This window comes from Fukomys damarensis, unplaced genomic scaffold (assembly GCF_012274545.1).
Source record: "Fukomys damarensis isolate Sample0158 unplaced genomic scaffold, DMR_v1.0_HiC HiC_scaffold_35, whole genome shotgun sequence".
NCBI lineage: Eukaryota > Metazoa > Chordata > Mammalia > Rodentia > Bathyergidae > Fukomys > Fukomys damarensis.
Window position 1 is genome coordinate 4,979,725 of NW_022900947.1, and position 19,524 is coordinate 4,999,248.

A 19,524-nucleotide genomic window follows, 5' to 3' on the forward strand; every position below is an offset into this window, starting at 1 on the left:
ATAGGTCAGGGCCCCTCCATGTTTCCCCTCGCCTCTTCTTAGTACTGATGACTTCCATTTTCATTATAAAGATATTCCAGGTAGACCTTTAAAAATAAAGTCCATAGGGGGTGTGGTGGTGCACACTTGTCATCCCAGCACTCAAGAGGCTGAGGCAGGAGGATCACTGTGAGTTCAAGGCTAGTTTGGGGTACATGGTGAAAGGGGGTTTCGCGTGCCCTTTCAGGTGCCCCTTCCCAACTAGGCCACTCACACACCGAGAGGTCCGGCAGGAGATCTTTATGGTAGGGAGGCAAGCAGGACGCAGGAAGGCAGAGAGAGAGAGAGAGAGAGAGAGAGAGAGAGAGAGAGGAAGAAGCAGAAGGAGAGAGAGAACAAGAAAGGAAGGTTCTTTTATCAGTTTTAGGGTAGGCTATTGCTTATTCATGAGGAGTGAGCTATTTTTAACCTATCACAGGCCAGATTGCGTTTATGGGCCCAGTCCTGCAGACACAGGTTTCAACTTTCCTGGACCACTGTGGCCTTGAGGGGGAGGGAAACCAGAGATAAGGGCACGAGGTCATTTTGGGAGCCAAGAGGTACCAGGAGAATGCAGTCTGTGAGGCGGCGTCACAGCGTACTTTAACATGATCGATTCCCTAACACATAGTAAGTTTAAGTCCAGCTTGAACTATATACCAAGATCCTGTCTCAAACAATAGCAACAACAGCAACAAAGTGTCCAGGTCAGGGATAGAAATTTTCAGGTGGTTTCTGATTATATGATAGAAAGCACCTTCCTTCCTTTTTTTTCCTTTTCTTTTCTTCTTTCTTTTTTTCTGGATGGGGGGAGGGTGATCGAATCCAGGGACTCAAACATGCTCTACCCATGAACCACATCCACAGCTCTTTCTGTGTTTTTATGAAAAATAAGGTGAGGTAGAGTCCAGTCATTCAAAGCTATGGGGTTTTTTGAAAGGGGAAGAAAAGGTGCATTTGTTTTATCTGACCCCCCCCACACCAGTGACAGCCCAAGTTCTGGCCACTGAGTAATTGCCTGGCCCTGGCCCTGCGCCGTTGGCCAGGATACATTTCTGCTCTCTTCTAGGCTGGCCAGCCTGATGACAGCTTGCAACTTGCATGGCAGTGATTTAACAAAGTAATTGTCCTTTCACTGGACTTCCTAGACCCAAATGTTGCTGCCAGATTGGCCACGCAGCCAGGAACCACAGAGGGCCTGGGACATTCATTGTCAGGGTGCAGGCCAGCCTGGCCTCACTGTCCCAGTCCGTTCCCCCTACCCGCTGCCTCCTTTCCTTTCTAGCTTTTGAAATGGTCCTTTCTCTCCATCCCAATCTGGTCTTCTGGGTGGGACGAGCATCTGTCTTCTGCCTGGCACAACGGCAGCCAGAGGAATTGGCTGTGCCCTTCCCTCCCACATCTCCCTCCAGAGAGAGCACTGGCCCATCCTTAGGGCCCGTCGGGCTGTTCCCTGAGGATGCGGTAGGTTCTCCCCTCGCCTCCCCTTCTGTTGGAATCCTCTCCACCTCACTGCTTAAATGGGATGCCTGGGGGAAAACACAGGCAAAGGAGCACAGGTGCTCAGAGTCCGAAGAAAGGCAGGCAGGTCTAGGGACAGAGCCAGGCCGACAGGATGGCTGGGGGGTGGGGCGGGGGCGCCTGCAACAGGCTCGGCAGGTTCCCAAGACGGCCCCTGTTTCTGCAGCCGGCCTGGATGACACCCTCCTTCCCACCTGATAAAAATCGGCCTTTTCTTGCAAGGTCATGAAATTACTTCAGAGGAGTTCCAACTTTCCTCTAAAAGAGCTATACGTGCATTTTAGCATTTTACGACGGTGACCTTGGCGGTGGCTGTCGTGGCTGTGGTCATTTTGCTCACATCGGTGTCAGTTGTGGGTTGGTTGGAGAACCTGGCTGTCCCAGGAGAACTGGGTGAGTGACGAATGGGCGGGGAATAGCTAGTACCCTGGGAGAGGGCCCCCGAGGGCTGGGCAGCTGCCCGCTTATTCACAGGTGACATTCCCCGAGACCCCCAGGGAATGCCTGAAATCAAGTGGTTCGAACCCTGTACGTGTACACTAGGTCTTCTATCTTTTTCTGGTAAACTTTAATTTCTAAATTGGAAACAGCAGGGATTAGCAACAATAATAACCAAAGAGAGCAATGATAATATTCTGTAATAACCTGTGTGATGTTCTCTCCCGCCTCTGTCCCTGTTCCTCTCTGCGTCTCCCTCTGCCCCAGGGTACAAAGGCATACAGTGTAGCGATGCTGGACAGAAGTACAATCCGGGTCCTGGGAGGGAGGGACTCAGAGCCTGCCATCCGATGCTACTTGGGACAATAATTTCGAATGTATGAATTGTTTATTTTTAGAGCTTTCCATTAGTAGTTCCAGACCATGGTTGACCACAAGCAAGTGAAGCTCTGGGGAAGAAAACCTCAGAGCAAGGGCGACTGCCCTGTGTGAGTGAGCGAGAGCCATGACCGCCCCTCCTACACCAGACCCCACTGAATGGCAGCCCCCCTTCCAGCCCAGAGAAGGAAAAAACCAAACCAAGCAAAACAGAACTGAAGATGATCCAGTTAAAAGATAAACAGTATGGGAGTTTAGCTCAGTGGTGCCGCTGCCTGCCTCACAAGCGCAAGGACCCGAGCTCGATCCCCGGTACATAAATAAATAAATGATGAACAATAAACCGGAAGAAAATATACTTGCCGCATATCTTATGTTCAAAGATATTCTCGATCTAGAAAAATAAGGAAAGATGAAAATCCCAATAGGAAAAAGGTATATACATAACCAATTAACATGTAAAAGTTTCTGTTAGCAAAGGAAAGCACAATAAAAATTAGATTTCTCCCCGACTATAAATTTGGAAGCATTTCTCAAAATAAACTCCATTTTGGTGCAAACACTAACGAGGGCTTCGCCTGACCCCTGCTGGCGGGACTGTGAAATAGCCCTTGCCGAAGCTTGGTAGGAAATACTGATCTGGTCCAGGCGTTTGGTTCAACCACCTCCCTCCCAAGCGTAAGCGAAAGGGTCCAAGTTCGATCCCCCATACCCACCACTAAAATCAAAAAGCCTTTGGAGTATTCCTGTCTTTGACCTTGCAATTCCAATGTGCTAGCTTTTATCAAGGAAATAATCAGAGACAGGCATAAAGAGAGTCACTTTTTTTTTTTTGCATGTTTATACAATTGAGATGATTTCTTTTTTAAAAGCAGCTTTCTTCTCAGAATGAAAGGCAGTACCCCAGTGGCATCTCTTCAGATTTCCTGAGTAATTTTGCCAGGCACTTTCCTAAACACTTTCAATGTATTAACTTCTGGCATTACTCACAGCCCAGCTGGGGCTCCCGGGTTCCTTCTGGTACCTGCTATTTCACAAACGAGGAAACCGATCCTTCAAATGAAAGAACTTTCCCAGGAATCCACAACACAGTGAAAGAACAGGGCCGGGCTGGGCTGGCCTCTGGGATACAAGTAACAGAAAACCACTCATGTTAACATCAGTTTTTTGGGGAAAGGTTTTAAAGAAATCTGTGAGCTTTGATTTGCTGAGAGCTTCCTAGAGGCCAGGCACTGCTGTAAGCACTTTCCGGGTGTGGCACCCAAACGTGGGAGGCAGGTACTGTTCTGAAGTCCACATTACAATTGAGGAAACTAAGGCAAGAGAGAGGTGAAGAGGCTTAAAGATGGAAATAGCAGCCAGGACAGAACTAGCAATGACCAGCATGGAGCTTGGGGGGTCCGCCAGTTGGAACAGTGTTGCTCAGAACCCTCAGCTTGCCTCTTGGCGCTCCCTTCTCTGGTTGTCTTCCCCTTGTGTTTCCAGAGTGGCAGCCCTAAGCCCACATTGCCCTCACAGCTCAGCACACCACTGCAATCGCTGAGGTCTTCCCTTCTCAGGGACGGAGAGGCCTGGTGTGGCTTGTGTGATTCTCCTAGGACAGGGCCAGCTGGCTGAGACCTGAGCAGAAAGGAGGAAAAGTAGCTTCTCACAGGAGAGGGTGCTGTGTGGGTGCTGGCATATCTGATGAAGACCCGTTAGCTGTGATCTAGGGCCAAAGGAAAAGCTGCTGCTGATAGTCCAGCTATATGCCAGGCACTGGGGAGCCGAGGCATGATTGTTCCCCGGTCAGTGCGGGGAGAACATGGGCACAGGGAGAATGACAGTAAAACTGACTACTTTCTGGAAGAGTGACAGGGACAGAGTTGCTGGAGTCCAGGGTCAAGGAAATTCTGATTAAAAAACAAGCAGAGAGCTAGTGCGGTGGCCCAGGCCTGACATCCCAGCACTCTGAGAGGCTGAAGCAGAAGGATTGCAAGCTTGAGCTCAGCCTAGGCAACTTAGCGACTTAACAAGGCCCTGCCTAAAAACAAAAAGGGCTGGGGAGGTAGCTCAGTGAGAAGGGCCTGGATTCAATCCCCAGTATAAAAAAGGAGGCGGACATCAGGTTTTGAAGGCCTGGCAAGCCAGATCCAGCAGAGGTGATGGGACTGCTGCTACCCAAACACACCTTATGCCAGGCTCTGTGCTAAGCAGTCCGTATGCACCGATCGCGATTCTGGTACCTGCTGCATCACAGGTGATGAACCCGACACACGGAAGAATGAAATAACTTGCCCAAGAACCCATAGGGATTCAGACAGGAGTCCGTAGTCTATAAACATCTTGGACTGAATCCTGTTGTTACAGGGAGGACAAAGGCCGTGGTCAAATCCATTCTTTTGCCCACAAGTAATGTGCACTAAAAAGGAACATCTCTTCACTGGCAGCCACCTGATGCCACATAACCTTAATTACGGTGCCACAGTGCACACACTGAAGAGTTTATCTAGTGGACCTCAGCAAAGAAGATGAGGTCATCAATACTGGACTTTCTCCAGCAAAGAAGATGAGGTCATCAATACTGGACTTTCTCTAACACAATTTTAAGTACCATCAGTTGAGTGTGCACGTAGAACTATTTTAAATATCAGGGAAAAATACTGGAAGGATTTCAGGTCCAAACACAAAGGCCCAGAAACCACCGGAAACTTGAGCTGGCCTGCACATAGTACGTATGGAAACCCGGGAATCTCTGTGATGCTGCGGGACTATCTGGTTACAAGGGAGACCCATAGCTGACCTTTCCTCAAGGAGACAATCAACAGAAAAGGCTGTGTTTAACAGTGAGGATTTACTTCCTATTAACGAGACTTCTAACCTCATACAAGAGGAGAAAAGGGAGGGTAAAGAAGAGAGGAATTTAGTTCTTTAGGAGTCTGGGAAGAAAAGAAAGGGGAAAGAACAGGCAAAAGGAGTTTTTGTTTAGAAAGGCCATATGATCTCTGCTTTAAGTCCTTCACTCAAACAACATGTAGAGAGGCTAAAGAATCACAGAAACAAATCAGCGGTAACTTGAGTTTTATCTTAAATATTTTTATTACATTGCTTTTACAAATACCGCAACATGTAGATATTAAAGCACACCTGCTGACTCATTCACTGTTTCTTCCTGAACTTTCTGGCCTGTGGAGCCCTGAGTTCAACCTGTCCCAAATCACTTCCTTGCTAAGTCACAAGCCCAGCAGCACACACCGCCCTTATTCAGGACTCCCCTTACCCCACATCTACTGTTTCTGATGCGGCACTGTATTGGAGCCATTGCTGCCACTGCATTCCTCCCTCAGTCCTATCTTCTCACATGTAGTTGCTTGGGAAATGACTGTTGGTTGAATTAACAAAACGCTTCTGCCACGTAAATATCATACTCTATCGTCTTGCAGTATGTCCTCGAGGTCACCTTCAGAGCAGAAGCTCCTTAAGTGCGAGGCCAGTGTCTTACTCATCTCACTGCCTAGAGTGATGCCTAACAGTTCCCAGCAAACAGCAAATGCTCAGGAAACGCTTGGTTAAGCGTGACATTTCTCAGCACATGATCCAGTAGGAAAAGAGTGGGAGAACAGTGAACAGGATTATGGATAATGAGAGTTTTGAACTAGTGAAACACAGTTTATAGGTGCTGAGTCGCATGGGAAAGGGCAGTTTGCCCGGAAAGTAAGTCTGTCCCCAGATGCCAGGAGGGGTAGTGTCTCACAAGCAGGGAGAAGGGGGCTAATAGGAACACTGACTGTGCTCTTCCCTTAAACGGTCCAACAAATCCAGAGGCAGGTCTAATTACCATTGGGCAGGAGGGGAAACAGAACAGAGAGAGATTCATTTCTTGCCCAGGTTCAGCAAAGTGGTCAGTGTCACCACTTCTTGGTGGAAAGGAACAGGAAATCAACTGTTACACAGAGCAAAATTAATTTGCAGCAAATAGGGAAATCGTGGGGAATCCATTCCCAAGTCGCGACTCCTCGAAGCTAGGGCAGGGAAGGTGTGTTGGCAGAGGGCAGGAAGGTGACTCATCCATGGGCTAGGAAGATCCTGTGCAGCTGCACCCTGTGGGTATGTCGCTAATTCCCTTGTTGTGGCTATGAGGCTTTTAGCTCTTCTCTGGGTTGAGAATTTAGTATTATAACCAAGTAAAGTTGCCTCTCAGTCACTAGTGCACACTCTTTAGGGTAGTTTGTGGAACATTACTTCTAAAAACCAACTTTCTTGTGGGGCTTCTGGTACCGAGTGGGAGACAGCCTGCATCCTGCTTCCCTAGGCGGCCCCTCTGCTTCCAAGAGCAGTGCCCACTCGGCCAGTCCAGCGGTCCGTTCCTCGTCCCAGGATCCACTCAACATTTTCCAGTGTAACAAGGTGACTCCAGAAAATCAGGGGAGGGAAGGGTACTTGGGGTTGAGACTCTAGGCCTGGATGGAGGACAATGTTCTATATTTTTGACTCTGGCAGGCCATAGAAAGCTCCGCACGCTGGGCTGGACATCTGTACCCTGGATGAATTCCGCAGCATTGTAATCGTGGTCCTTCAGGGCTTCCGTAGATCAGAATAAATGTAGTAAACCTTCAGTATTTTAGAGACCAGGAAATATCAATACTATTTTAAAATTTATACCATTTTTTTTATTTGAGGGCGAACTCTAAAAGGTAAATTTTAGCTTCTCATTTACAAAAGTCTCAAAGATAATATAGCTTCTAGCCCTGGCGTTGAGAGACAGCCCCCGTCAGCAGACACCGGAAGTGCTATATATTTGACGTCACTTCCGTCGCGCTTCGGGCGGTGCCAAGATGGACGCTCCGTGGGCTCGGGAGCAGCTTCGCCGGCGTTACCTGATTCCCACAGACGCCGAGGCCCGGCTGGACCACGAGGGCGACACCGGGCGGGGTGAGGCGCTCTCCCCGGCCTTGTTCCGAGCCGTCCCGAGCTTCTCCGAAACGAGGCGCGCGAAAACCGCCTCCCGCAGTGGCCAGTCACGGCTCCAGCCCAGGCTGGAGGAGGCAGGGTTTCATTTTTCAAGACCTCTGAAGTCATTTTGCAAGTCGGGTACTTAATGTCTTGAAAGAGCCTTAGCGATTACGTAACCCTGCGCATCTCCATCTCAGCTGCGCTTCAGGTTTCCCTGGTAGCGGGTTTAATACCTGTTTGGAGAGGTCCAGTAAAACTATCCATAGGTTCTAAGTCTTAAGAATTTGCCAAAGATATATGTTTGAACCATTACACGAAGACGCATGTGCAAAATATTTCGTTTTGGATTTTTTTGGGCGCTGGTATGGAGGATTAGACACAAGGCTTTTGCACAGAGCTATATCCTCAGCCTTACTTATTTTTTTAAAAATTAATTTTATTTATTTATTTATTTGGTGCCGGGGATTGAACTCGGGACTTTGTGCTTATGAAGCAGGCAGCGGAACCACTGAGCTAAATCCCCGGCTAGCCTTACTTATTTTTAAATTTTCAAATTTTGAGACTGTCTTGCTGAGTTGCAACATTGTTGAAGTTGCAGTCTTGCAGCCCCAGCGACCAGGAATGCTGGGATTACAGCATAGGCGTGCATCATCACGTCTAACTTGAGTGTGTTTTACACATGGTACATTGGGCAGACTTATATATACCAGTGTAGATGACTTTGCAAAGGGAATTATGTGCTACCATTTGGGCACAGAACGTAACTTGCATGTTCACCTGTAGATCAAATATGGAAGAATTTAATAGATTGTTGGTGATGGTTGCTTCTGCACAGAGGAACTAAGAGTAAAGACAGGAGAGAGTTCATTTTAGATTTTTTTTATCGTGTATGTTATAAAACTTTTTCAAGATAAATACAAGTATTGTCATACTCCGGCACGATTTACGGGTTTTGAGGATAATTCCAAGAGCTTGTGTTATCTACAAGCTCCCTGGAGATTCTGATGTCATCTAAAGATCCAGAACTCCATATATGGCCCAGTATTCTTACATGAACGTGGAAGGCATGTCAGAATCACCTTTCAGTTCATGTCCCATGTTCAGTTCATGTGTTTTATCTACTGAGACCACTGTGTTGGCAATGGAGGTATGGCTTACCCTTTCCACGTCTGAGCTGCCTTCACAAGGTGTTTGTTGGGCCGGGGATTTGGCCTGGTGGTCCCACTGCCCACTGTGCCAAGCACAAGGGCTCGAGTTCAATCCTCAGTACCACAAAAAAGAAAAGAAAAAGAAAAAAAATTATGTTTGTTTAAAATGTTTTGTTGTAATATATTCTTGGAAAGTCATATGTCCATTTTATACGCTCACATTTCATTTGGTATTTTTTTGAAATAAGACTAAAAAAAAAAGACTACTCTCCTATAGGAAGTGTGAAACATAGTAAAATTCCTATATTCTAGATGGCACCATTGTATCCAAAAGATTATAAAAGTGTGAATTTGCTTTCAAAATTCACATAGAGGAAATAAGTTGGCTTTATTGAACATATTTTATAGTGGGCTCCAATTAATTATGCAAATGTAAACCTGTCTTTTATAGGAGAATTTGGTATTATTTTGGGAGAGATTCTGGTTATTAGGAAGCACTAGGCAACGACTATTTGGCTTGAAGTAGGTGTAATTTTTTTTTGTAATTCAATAACTTAGTGAGTTGAAATCTTTCTTATTTGCAGAGAGTTCTACAATTGTTGAGACAAAAGAAAAACCTCTTCCAAGACTCAATATCCATTCTGGATTCTGGATTTTAGCATCCATCATTGTGACCTATTATGTTGATTTCTTTAAAACCCTTAAAGAAAACTTCCACACCAGTAGGTAAGAAAACTTTTTTGCTCCATACATTAAATATCCTTGTCTTATTTTTCTTGGAATTCTTCCGACATTCAGTAAACTTGTAGTCTCTTCCAGACACCGCGTTGGAGGTGCCGGTGATGCAAAGAAGAATAAGAGATGTTGGTCAAAGGGTACAACTTTGTGGCTATGAGATGAAGAGGTTACTATGTTGTATAACTGATATTTGCTTAGGGGGGTAGATTTGAAGTGGTTTTACCACACCCAGTGGTAAACTTGAAGTAATGCATGTGAATCTACTCGATTATAGTAATCAGTTTTCAGCGTATACATACATCAGATCATCACATTGTACACCTTGAATATAAATTCACTTTGTCAGTTATGCCTCAGGAAAATGGAGAAAACAAGACAAATAAGAGGATGTTGCTGGGTGGATGGGAACTGAGGATCATTCAGTGTGCCTTTTCAGCCCAAATGTGTTGTACGATGAGAAATGTAGTACATTTCAGGAGTTCTTAATCCATTTGGAGAACATTGGAGGAAGAGACTGGCTAAAGCTCTTTGTGAGGACAAAGTGCAGAATGCTGGGAGGAAGTAGCCAGTGAGAACTGGCTCTCGGTATGTTTCAGAGAGTCACAGTGGCAGGGTAACCAGAGGGTGTGACTGAGAATTGTGTATAGGTTGCCAGTAGGAGGAGTCGGAAGCTTTGAATGGCATAGTCCCTCCTTCACAGGGACTGAGATCCTTCTAGTCTAATCTCAGGAGCAGGCGTGGAGCAGGAGGCTGCGAATTATACCCCAGGGTCCTCCGACAGATGAGGAGATGCCCAGGAGACAGAAAAGGGAGCCGTCAGACCTGGTCTTGGAGGGCTGGCTTGTGCAGGGGCAAGAGCAATTACTTGGAAGTACCAGTGGGTCCTAGGAGTCTGGAGCTTGGCCATTGTGGGGCCTCCAGCCAGTGCCTGCTGTGGCCCTCTGCTCTCCCTTTCTGTAGCATGGATCTAGACCCCTGAGAAGCAAAAGGTGTTGGGGGAGGATGGGAAGGACTCTCCAAATGTGACCTCCCGTGACCAGTGGGGGCTGGAAGGAAGGGGCTGTAGAAGCTGCCTGTGGTGGAATTGTAGGGAGGAAAAAGACATTGTTCTTTGGGGCAGAACAGAAGATATTATGAAAATAGGAGGTGTTTGAGTCTGCTTTGTTTATGTGTAGAAAAGAAGTTTTATTGGCTCCTTTCTGGTGGCTGGAGGTCCAAGTAGCGAGGTGCCCCTGGCTGTGTCACAACATGGTGGAGAATCAGAAGGAAAGGTGGGTGTGCAGAGAGCACACAGGCACACGTGTGTGTATGAGAGAGCGAGAGAGACACCAAAGGGAGGTACCAGGCCTTGGCAGGGACCGGGCAGGCCCTCAAGGACAAGAATGAATTCCTACAAGAGGAACGTCAACTCCTGTGTCTCCTCCTCGTTAAGGTCCCACCAACTTCAACACGGTTACACTGGGAACCGAGATTGTAACACCTGACTCTTGGGGTGATGCACAGATTATACCCCAGCTATTACAGGAAGTTGTACCCCAGCTCCTTTACAGCTTTTATGAGAGAGAATTTGAATTCAGTGTCTCTCCTCCTAATTGATTTCAGTAGTGCATGAAGCTCTGCTTACAGTGGAGGAGTTGGTGGTCCTTCCTGCCAGTCTTTTTCCCTCTCACTCAGGACCTCAGGAGCACCCAGGCAGCTGCCCTCTTCCCTGTGCTCCGAAGTGTACGCATCGCCATGGCCGGGTTCTTTCTGGCTGTTGGCCGATGAGAACTCAGCCACTGGCGCGGCTGTAAGGTCTCACTTTAATCCCGAGTTCTTTTTTCTCCCCCTGTCCCCATTAGGTTGAGACTTTCAGAAAGCTGAGGTTATGGGTCCCTTTGCGCCCCTTTTCCCGCTGACCTTTTGGAAGCCGTCCCTTTGGCTGTCAGTGAAAGCTGCCGAGCACCTCCTGATTGCCGAGGCCCCTCAGCCTGTGCTGTTTTGTCTCTGCAGCTGGTTTCTCCTTGGCACTGCCTTGCTGCTTGCCAGTTTATCCGTGGCTTTTTACTGCATCGTCTACCTGGAGTGGTACCGTGGCATCGAACAGTACGATGTCAGGTATCCGGCACTGGTGCCCATCACAACTGCCACTTTCATCGCAGCGGGAGTTTGGTAAGTTAACTTGGACCTGATGAATATGAATTAAAACGCACTTTTCCATATCAGGTAGTGATGTGTTTGGCCCAAAACTTTATAAAATAGAAATAGGGTGTAACAGGACAGTGGTCTCCTAGCTCTTCCTGTCCTTCGTCTCTTAGTAATACCTCACTTCACAAACGCTGCTGTTGTCAAACAGTTTGGTTCCTGAAAGGAAGCTTTCTGCAGAATTTTGCTGCCATTTGCGAACTCCACCTTGGGTGACAGACAAGACCATGACTCTCCCCTGTGTGAGCTCGGGCCATCTGCCCTGGGATTGTGGAATGAATTAGGTTTGTGAGCTGAGGTACCACTGTGCCTCTGTTCTCTCTGTGTAAACGCATTATCTAAATACAGAGGACGGCGTTTATTAAAAGACCAATGACGACGCTCTTCTCATTGTGATACATGACACATACACATAAGTATAAAAACAAATGTAGGGGCTGGGGATTTAGCTCGGGTTTGGTGGCCTGCCTTGCAAGTGCAAGGACCCAAGTTCAATCCCCGGTACCAAAAAAAAAAAAAACAACAACAACAAATGTACAAGTCAGGCGTGTTGGCGCATGCCTGTAATCCCAGCACTCGGGAGGCTGAGGCAAGAGGATCACTGTGAATTCGAGACCAGCCTGGGCTACATAGTGAGTTCCATGTCAGTCTCAACTACGTAGTGAGACCCTGTCTCAAGAAAAAAAAAAAATGTACAGCTGGAAGAATTAACCATGAGATAGCACCATGGGGAAACTACACCCGCTTAGGACAGTCTGACCCTGCACCTGGTGACCCCGTCATTCCCCTCCCAGCCCAGTGTCTTCCTGCCTGCCACAAGTGAAGGCCATCCCAACCTTCACAGTGACTGCTTACTTTTGCATCCCTTAAGTGCTCTATTTGTGCACTGTCTATTCTTTTTTATATATGTGTTTTGGTACTGGGAATTGAACTCAGGGACCTTGTGCTTGCCAGGTAGGTGTGGCGTCACTGAGCTACATCCCTGGCCTGTTATTTTGTTTGTTTGTTTGTTTGCTCTGAATACTGGGGATACTGCTCAGTGCAAAGGCTCTGGGTTCAATCCTCCTCTTTTTTGAGGCAGGGTCTTGCTAAGTTACCCAGCGTGGCTCAAATTTGGGATCCTCCTGCCTTATCCTCCCAGGATGCCTGGATTCCAGTCATGTGCCACACCCCCGGCTCACTGTGTCTGTTTTTGTGAACTTTATAGAGATGGGTTTATGTGGTGTCTTTATTTTACATTTGATTCTGCGTGTGTGACATTGTACAGTTCTTGTGGCTTCCGAGTGCCATTAATTTCATTGCTTTTCAGCATTGCATTGTATAACTGAGTCCCAGTTTAGCTGTCACTGTCGAGTATTATGAAGGGTGCCATGAAGAGGGACACTCCTGTACGTATGTCTTGCGGCACACGTGCGTGAGTCTGCTCTGTGTGTGTGTGCGCGCGCACACGCATGTGTTTACGTGTGTGCCCATAGGCACTGGGGTTGAGATTCACACCGTGGTGGTGCAGCTGGCGCTGTGCTCGTGGCTTCCGCAGCTGTGCACTCGGCCGACAGTGGCCAGGAGAAGAAAAGCTGCATCTGTCCTGCATGCGTACAGATTTTCCCTCTTGTCATTCTCTGAGCAGTGTGGTGTGCTAGCTGTTTACGTAGCACTTTCATAGTGTTAGGTCTTAGGTGTAACCCTAGACAGCATTTGAGGTGCAGGGGAGGACGTGCGTAGGTTACCTGTGAGTGCCGTGCCACCTGACACCAGTGTGTCCTTACCTGTGTCCCTGTTGTCGCCCTCACAGTTGTTTTTGTTTTCAAACAATGCCCAGTAAGTATCCTCCGTAAGTCAATAGGTGCTCAGTAAAAGAAGAAAGGTGTTTTTCTGCTTAAAAAGTAGTACCTGCTCACTGAGGAAAACTGTAAGTCACATACAGACAGAAGAGAAACACATCCCATGACCCTGCCAGTCATGTATTGTGTATAGCTATTCGGTTTTTTTCTTGCAGTAGATGAATTTAATTTTGATTTTGGAAAATCTATACAGTTTCATACATATTCAGTTTAAACTTTCTTCATTTCAGTTAAAGTTGAAGCCTGTTTGTCACCGATGTGGACGGTTTTTGTGTGATTTTGTGTGATTGTGTGATTTTACTTCTCCTACGGCTGAGATTGCCCTGAGAAACAGGTTTTAGACCAGTGGGATTATTATTATTATTTAAAATTCACATTTATCAAAATATTATACATTACAGCCAGTAACTCCCTGAAAAATTTATTTATTTATAGTTTTTGCAGTTACCTTCTGTTAAATTCAGTCATTAAAAATGATTTGTGCTTAGTGTTTTATTTTTAATTTGGTGACAAAAATTGGCATTGTTCTCGATGAAGAACTCAGTAGTGTCTTGTGGATGGACGGTCACTGTTTTCCTTCTGTTTCTACCTGCTGATGTGTGAGGCGTGAAAGCCGCTGCACCCCTCTGAGGCCCCAGTTTCTGTGGAGCTGGGCCCGCTCCTCTTACAGGCTGTCCCGGATCCGGTTCCAGGAAGAGGTGCGGTTCTAGAGTGTCCTACAGTGTCTCCTTTCTAACATTGCCTAAGTCACGCATCGGGGAAATGATGGATGCTTAGAAAACTGCTGCTGAATGAGCCTCCTCCTCACATTGAGCTCTTTAAATCTGCTTTCTCTCGTAAAATGTATTTGCAGATGTTAAGTTACAGTCATCAACTCTCACCGCCTTCTGGTCCCTTCCAGCTTCAACATTGCTTTGTGGAGCGTGTGGTCGTTCTTCACTCCTCTGTTGCTGTTCACACAGTTCATGGGGGTCGTCATGTTTATCTCGCTCCTTGGATGAGCCAAGGGTAAGACCTCCAGAGCGGCGTTTCTCGGGGCGATCTCACGGGAACAGGGTCTTTCCCGACAGTTGGAGAGGACTCCTGAGTCACTCGGCTGTGCTCGCGCCGGAGCCTTTCGCCCACTGGGCTCTTTCCTCATGTGGAATTTGCTCTCAGGGCCACTTCTCGGAGAAGGCGCCCTGCTTTTCAGAGACCTGCTGGAGGTAGCAGCGCACCGCCCATCGTAGCTAAGTTCTCACATGAGGCGGTTTCGTACCGAAGCCGACTTCTGTTAAGTTACACAGCGGTATAGTTGGCCAGAAAACTTAAGGCAGGGGGGTTTGGAAACGTGGGCAATTTGACCTAACTTCGGGGGCGGGATGCCTACAATTTCCATCTGTCCTGGCTGCCTCATAAAGATTCAGTGGATGGCAGGGCAGCCTCTCTTTCCCGTGTTGTGTAAAGACTGCTCAGACCTTGCCGGGTCTGCTACCTTCCACAGTGGGGTGGGTTTCTGAGCCGTGTGTTAGAGAAACGTGTATTTGCCTGACTGCCCTACCCTGTGTGTTCAGGGCCATGGTGGAAGGACAGAGAGACACCCTCCCGTGTTACGCTGTGTCCCAGTGTGGAGGAAATGGATTTCCCGCAGCACTGTCCAGATAGTCAGGCGAGGCCCAGGGAAGGGTTTCTGCCGCCCACGAGTGACGTGCCGAGCCGAGGAGGCTGCCGTGCCCACTGAGCACTGCCCTGCGCTCCCTTGGGCTTGAAGGGAGCGTCTGACTGTGAAGATGTGGACATAGTCCCCTTCCTGCCAGACTGAGAATAGTCGCTAGCACCGTGACCATGGTCACGTGGACAGTGTCCCCAGACGTCATGCCAAGTGGGAGGACCTGTGGGACTTCCTGCAGTGGCCGCTTGTGCCCATTCATGGGTGCTGCTCAAGCAGCTCAGGGCTCAGCACTTCTCTCCCTGCCCGACTTCCACAGCCTCCTGCTGGCCACACACCTCTGTGGCTCTGACTTCTCAGAGCCGGGGACGCTGAGCTTCCCGCCGACCTGGATAATGGAGAGCACCGTGCTGTAGGGGCATCGAGCTGGAACCGTGCCTTTTTCCGGTGAGGTCCTGAGCTGCACACAGGGTGCTCACACGGCATGTGAACGCTGGTTTCCTTTCAGGCTTGCGGGTGTGGACAGGAATGATCGGATGTCCAGCCTGCTGAGAGCATCGTGGACAGTGGAGAGGTTGCAGCGTATCCTTGTGTCTGAAGTGTTGCCTGGTCTCCTGGGAAAAACTGCAACTTTGGAGAATAAAGTGCATTTCTTTTGCATATTGTCAAACCCAAGTGATGATTGTATTTCAGAAGTCTGTGTTATATAAAAATAACTATTTTCCGAAGTTAATCTGAATCTTTGGAGGAAGTAACGGTTTCATTATAGGTGCATTAACATGCTACCAGTGGTTGGAATCCATGCTGCTCTTTTCCCCTGCAGGGGAGCAGTTTGTGGTCCTAAACGCCCGGATGTGGACAGAGGAATTCTGGTGTCACGTGCCTTCAGTCCCACTGCTGTCTTTACTGTCTCATTTTATAGTAGTTGCATTAGGCGGTCGGACCAAGGGGAAATATTGTATGTTTTCTCATCACTTCTGATTTTACCTTTGTGTAAATTACTGGACTTTTGGCATTTTTAACATAAGAACTTTTGAGTCTCTTAAGTATGTATTTTTCTGTGACATTTAAATAAAATATTTTTATAACTTTCTTTGCGTTTTATAAATAAGACTTTGGCGTAGCTTGTGCCTTTAGCTATTAACACTGAGTTAGCTGCAGCGATAACGAAGGCTTCTCTTCAGAGGTTACGCTGCTCTTAGGGGACTTCACGCCCGTAGGCTTTGCATTTTCAAGCGCAGGCCCTCCGCATTTGAGCTGCCGTGGCGGCCGGGCAAAGCTGAGCACACCTGGTGGTGGTTTTCCTGCAAAGCGACTGAGCCGTCACCATGCGTGGACCGTGCTGCCCCTGGCTGGCTGCTGGCCTTCAGTCGTGAAGCATGTTCTCCACGTGCACACGGGGCAGTGTGCACCCTGGGGTCGACCCTCCTGTACACGTTTGTAGAACACCTGGGACACTACCTGGCACACAGTAGGTGCTCATGCAGTAAGCGGTAATGGAGAGGAAGAAGTTCAAATCGGATCGGGAACTTCACAGCAGGTCACATGTGCCTAGGGATGGGTCGGGCGTCCAGACGGCGCAACCCAGCAGGGGTGCACATGTTTGGGGAGATGTCAGTGTCATTCAAATGGGGAGCGGGGTCAGGCAGCAGTGTGTGGGGTTGGAGTGGGCTCCAGGCTGAAACCCTGGGAATGAGGGCATCCGGTCCAGACCTGCCTGGGGACCCATTTCGAGTACAGACAGTATTCCTTGTGATAGATTGTCCCTATTGGCAAGCAAATGTGTTGTACTCTTCCCATCTCCAAATGAAGAAACAAAATGGGGTCCCTCATCCTCCTCCAGGTAGTTCCCCTTGCTTTGGTCCCCTTTACAGCAAAACACCGAAGAGTTCTCCGTGCTCGTCTTCAACTGTGTTCCTGCCCCTTAAAAAAATTGCATTATGACATGGACGTCAAGGAGAGCACATAACGTGCCATCATGTATGTGTAAAGAGGCCCAGAGAGGGTCTCAGGAGCTTTGTCTGCCCCTGGCCCCGACCCGGAGTCCAGCGTCCTTCCAGCCACAGAGCCGAACGTGGCCCAGTCCCCATGGTCTTCCTTGGGACCCTCTGAGCGCCCTTCAGCTCCGTTAGCCAGCCTCCCGGTGGCTGCTCCTCTGCACTCCTTCCCACTGTGTGCTCTGGTTACGTATCGCTGCCTAGCAAGCCACACCCAGCCGAAGTGGTTTAAAACAACGGCCTCCATTTATTCTGCTCAGGAATCTGAGACCTGAGTAGAGTTGGTGGGAGCGACTTGTTTGCAGCCTGGAAAATGCAACTGCACCTGTGTTCGTGCAGTGTCTTCCCAAGATGGTGGCCGGCCGGCCGTCGCTCTCCGCATGGACCTCTGTGCGGCAGCTTGGGTTCTCCGCAGCAGAGTGGTTGGGACCAGGAGCGGGGATCCACATTGGCTCTTTGTTGTAAACGTTACCACAGACAGCAGCTGAAGACAACAGAGATGGATTCTCTCTCAGTGCTGCGTGTGGAAGTCGGGGTGGCTCTTCCAGGTTGCATTCCTTTCTGGGGTTTTGGAGGGATCTCTGTCCTTGCTTTCAGGTTGGCAGAATTCAGTCTCTTGCATTTGTAGGACCAACATCGCCCCTTCTTACCTGGCCATTGAGGGTCACGCTCAGCTTCTGGAGGCCATCTGCATTCTTTGCCATGCGGCTCCTTTCCTCCACCTTCAGGGCCAGTGGTAGCAGTTTTTGTCCCTCTTATGTGTTGACTTCCTGCCCTCATCTTCCGGCATTATCTTGTTCTTTTGACCTACTCTTCCGCTCACTCCTTCACTCTCACAGGCCTCTGTGCTTACACTGGACCCACTCCGGTAACCCAACACAGTCTATTTCGAGGTCCCAGGTCCCATCTTCCGTGTTCCTTTTGCCTCATAATGTAATGTATTAGTTACTTTCCCATCACTGCAAAAGCGCCCACAGTTTAAAGAAGGAGAGGTTATTTTGGCTCAGTTTTCAGAGGATTCAGTCCATGGTCGATTGGTTCCAAGGCAGAAAAGGCAGAAGGGCATGGTGGAAGAAAGCTGCTCCCCCACGCCAGCCAGGAAGCAGAGGGAGAGCGGGAGGAACTGGGACAAGAACACACCCTTCCCAGTCACACCCCAGTAACCCGGCTCCATCTGTCGCAGGTCCTAACTGCACACTATTCTGTGAACTCATCCATGGATAAATCGCTGGTGACTTTACACCCCATAATCCAATCACCTTCCAAAAGCCACACCTCTGAAACTGGAGACTTTTGGGGGGTGTTTTAGCTCTAAAGCATAACAAAATAAATCATCAGGAAACAGCATGGACATCTCTGGGTACCATTTTTCTGCCTGCTGCAGTCCAAAAACCCAGCCACGCTGTGATGCTGATGTGGGGGGGTGGACTTTGGAAAGCAGTGGTGCTGGATGAAGATGGGCAGGGACCTGCACGAGGATCACAGCCCAGAGCACAAGGGTTTGAGGGGCAAACCCAGACCCTCTTCTGCAGATAACTCCTTCCCTCTGGAGAAACAGCTTCTCACTACTCATGAGATGTGACCACAGGACCTCAGCTCCCCATGTGAACCAGATGTCATCTGGTTCACCGAGCTATAAGCTGGGCGAGCACCACAGCAATACATTATCAGACAGAAGTGGCCTCTATGGGCCTGGACTGGAGCAGGTGTGTGAACAAGTGAGCTGTACTTGTAGGTGGCCCAGATCTCATGCACACTGACCCCACTGCATGGCTTCCCTTCCTTAACCCACATCGGTGGTCACTTGACATTCTCCCGTGGGCAGAAAAGGCTCAGGGAAAGTTCTCAGGTGCTTTTGCTTCACAGGGTGCCACCACCCCAGAGTGGACAGCTGCAGCATCACAGCCCCATGTGGAAGGACAGAACTGGATCCAAATCCTGCAGACTGACTTAAGACCTCCCCCACCTGTCCACCCCTTGATGCTGCCTTTTCCTGCAAGTCCGTGTGGCTTTGGGCTGACTCATGAAAGAGAGGTAATGGATGGGAATGTGCCTTGTGAAACCTGAAATGGAACACAAGTGGTTTGATGTTTATGGGAGCCTGAGGCATTTGTGGGGTCCCTGGCATCTGCCAGCCATGGCACAAGCTGTGAGCTTCACCTTGCTGTCCCCAGAGGGCTGGAAAAAAAAAAAGAAAAGCTCATGCCTAATGCAAGAGAGAAGAATCAGTCAGATGTACTTCTGTCTTTAGGGGGCTCGGAACTAAAGATGGTTAAGAAAGTTACTGTGATAGGTGAGAAATAGGGGTGATGGAGAGGGGAAAAGGCCACAGAAGAAGACAGATCAGGCAGATATTCGAGGGCCTTCTCTTTTCAGGCATCATCCACTCATCCATCCACCCATCCACCCATCCGTCCACCCATCCACCCATCCATCCACCCATCCATCCATCCGTCCACCATCCAGACAGCCCATCCCTCCATCCCCCATCTATCATCCACTCATCCATCCATCCATCCACACTGCATATCTCTCCTGAAGACCTACTATGTGATGGGCACTACACTTCTGTAAGCTGGAGACAGCAGGGAACAAGACAAAGCCCCTCTCATAGAGCTTTTGCTGCCAAGTAAGAGATAGGGCACAGGTTCCGCACAGTGCAGGTAATGCATTCTAAGAAG

At 48.5% G+C, this 19,524-nt stretch overlaps 1 protein-coding gene across 6 annotated transcripts; it reads left to right on the forward strand.

Annotated features, from left to right (window-relative positions):
- Positions 1-7,152: 7,152 nt before the first annotated feature.
- Positions 7,153-15,906, forward strand: Tmem128 (transmembrane protein 128). Of its 6 annotated transcripts, none has more exons than XM_010641823.2 (5): positions 7,153-7,266; positions 9,020-9,161; positions 11,166-11,324; positions 14,100-14,206; positions 14,752-15,906. In XM_010641823.2, exons 1-4 carry the CDS (start codon positions 7,170-7,172, stop codon positions 14,197-14,199), a joined length of 498 nt encoding a protein of 165 aa, XP_010640125.1. In that variant the 5' UTR covers positions 7,153-7,169; the 3' UTR covers positions 14,200-14,206; positions 14,752-15,906. The 6 variants fall into 6 exon arrangements, with proteins under 6 accessions (XP_010640125.1, XP_010640126.1, XP_010640127.1 ...); XM_010641824.2 differs by having other exon boundaries at positions 15,166-15,906; XM_010641825.2 differs by having other exon boundaries at positions 15,355-15,906.
- Positions 15,907-19,524: the final 3,618 nt, after the last annotated feature.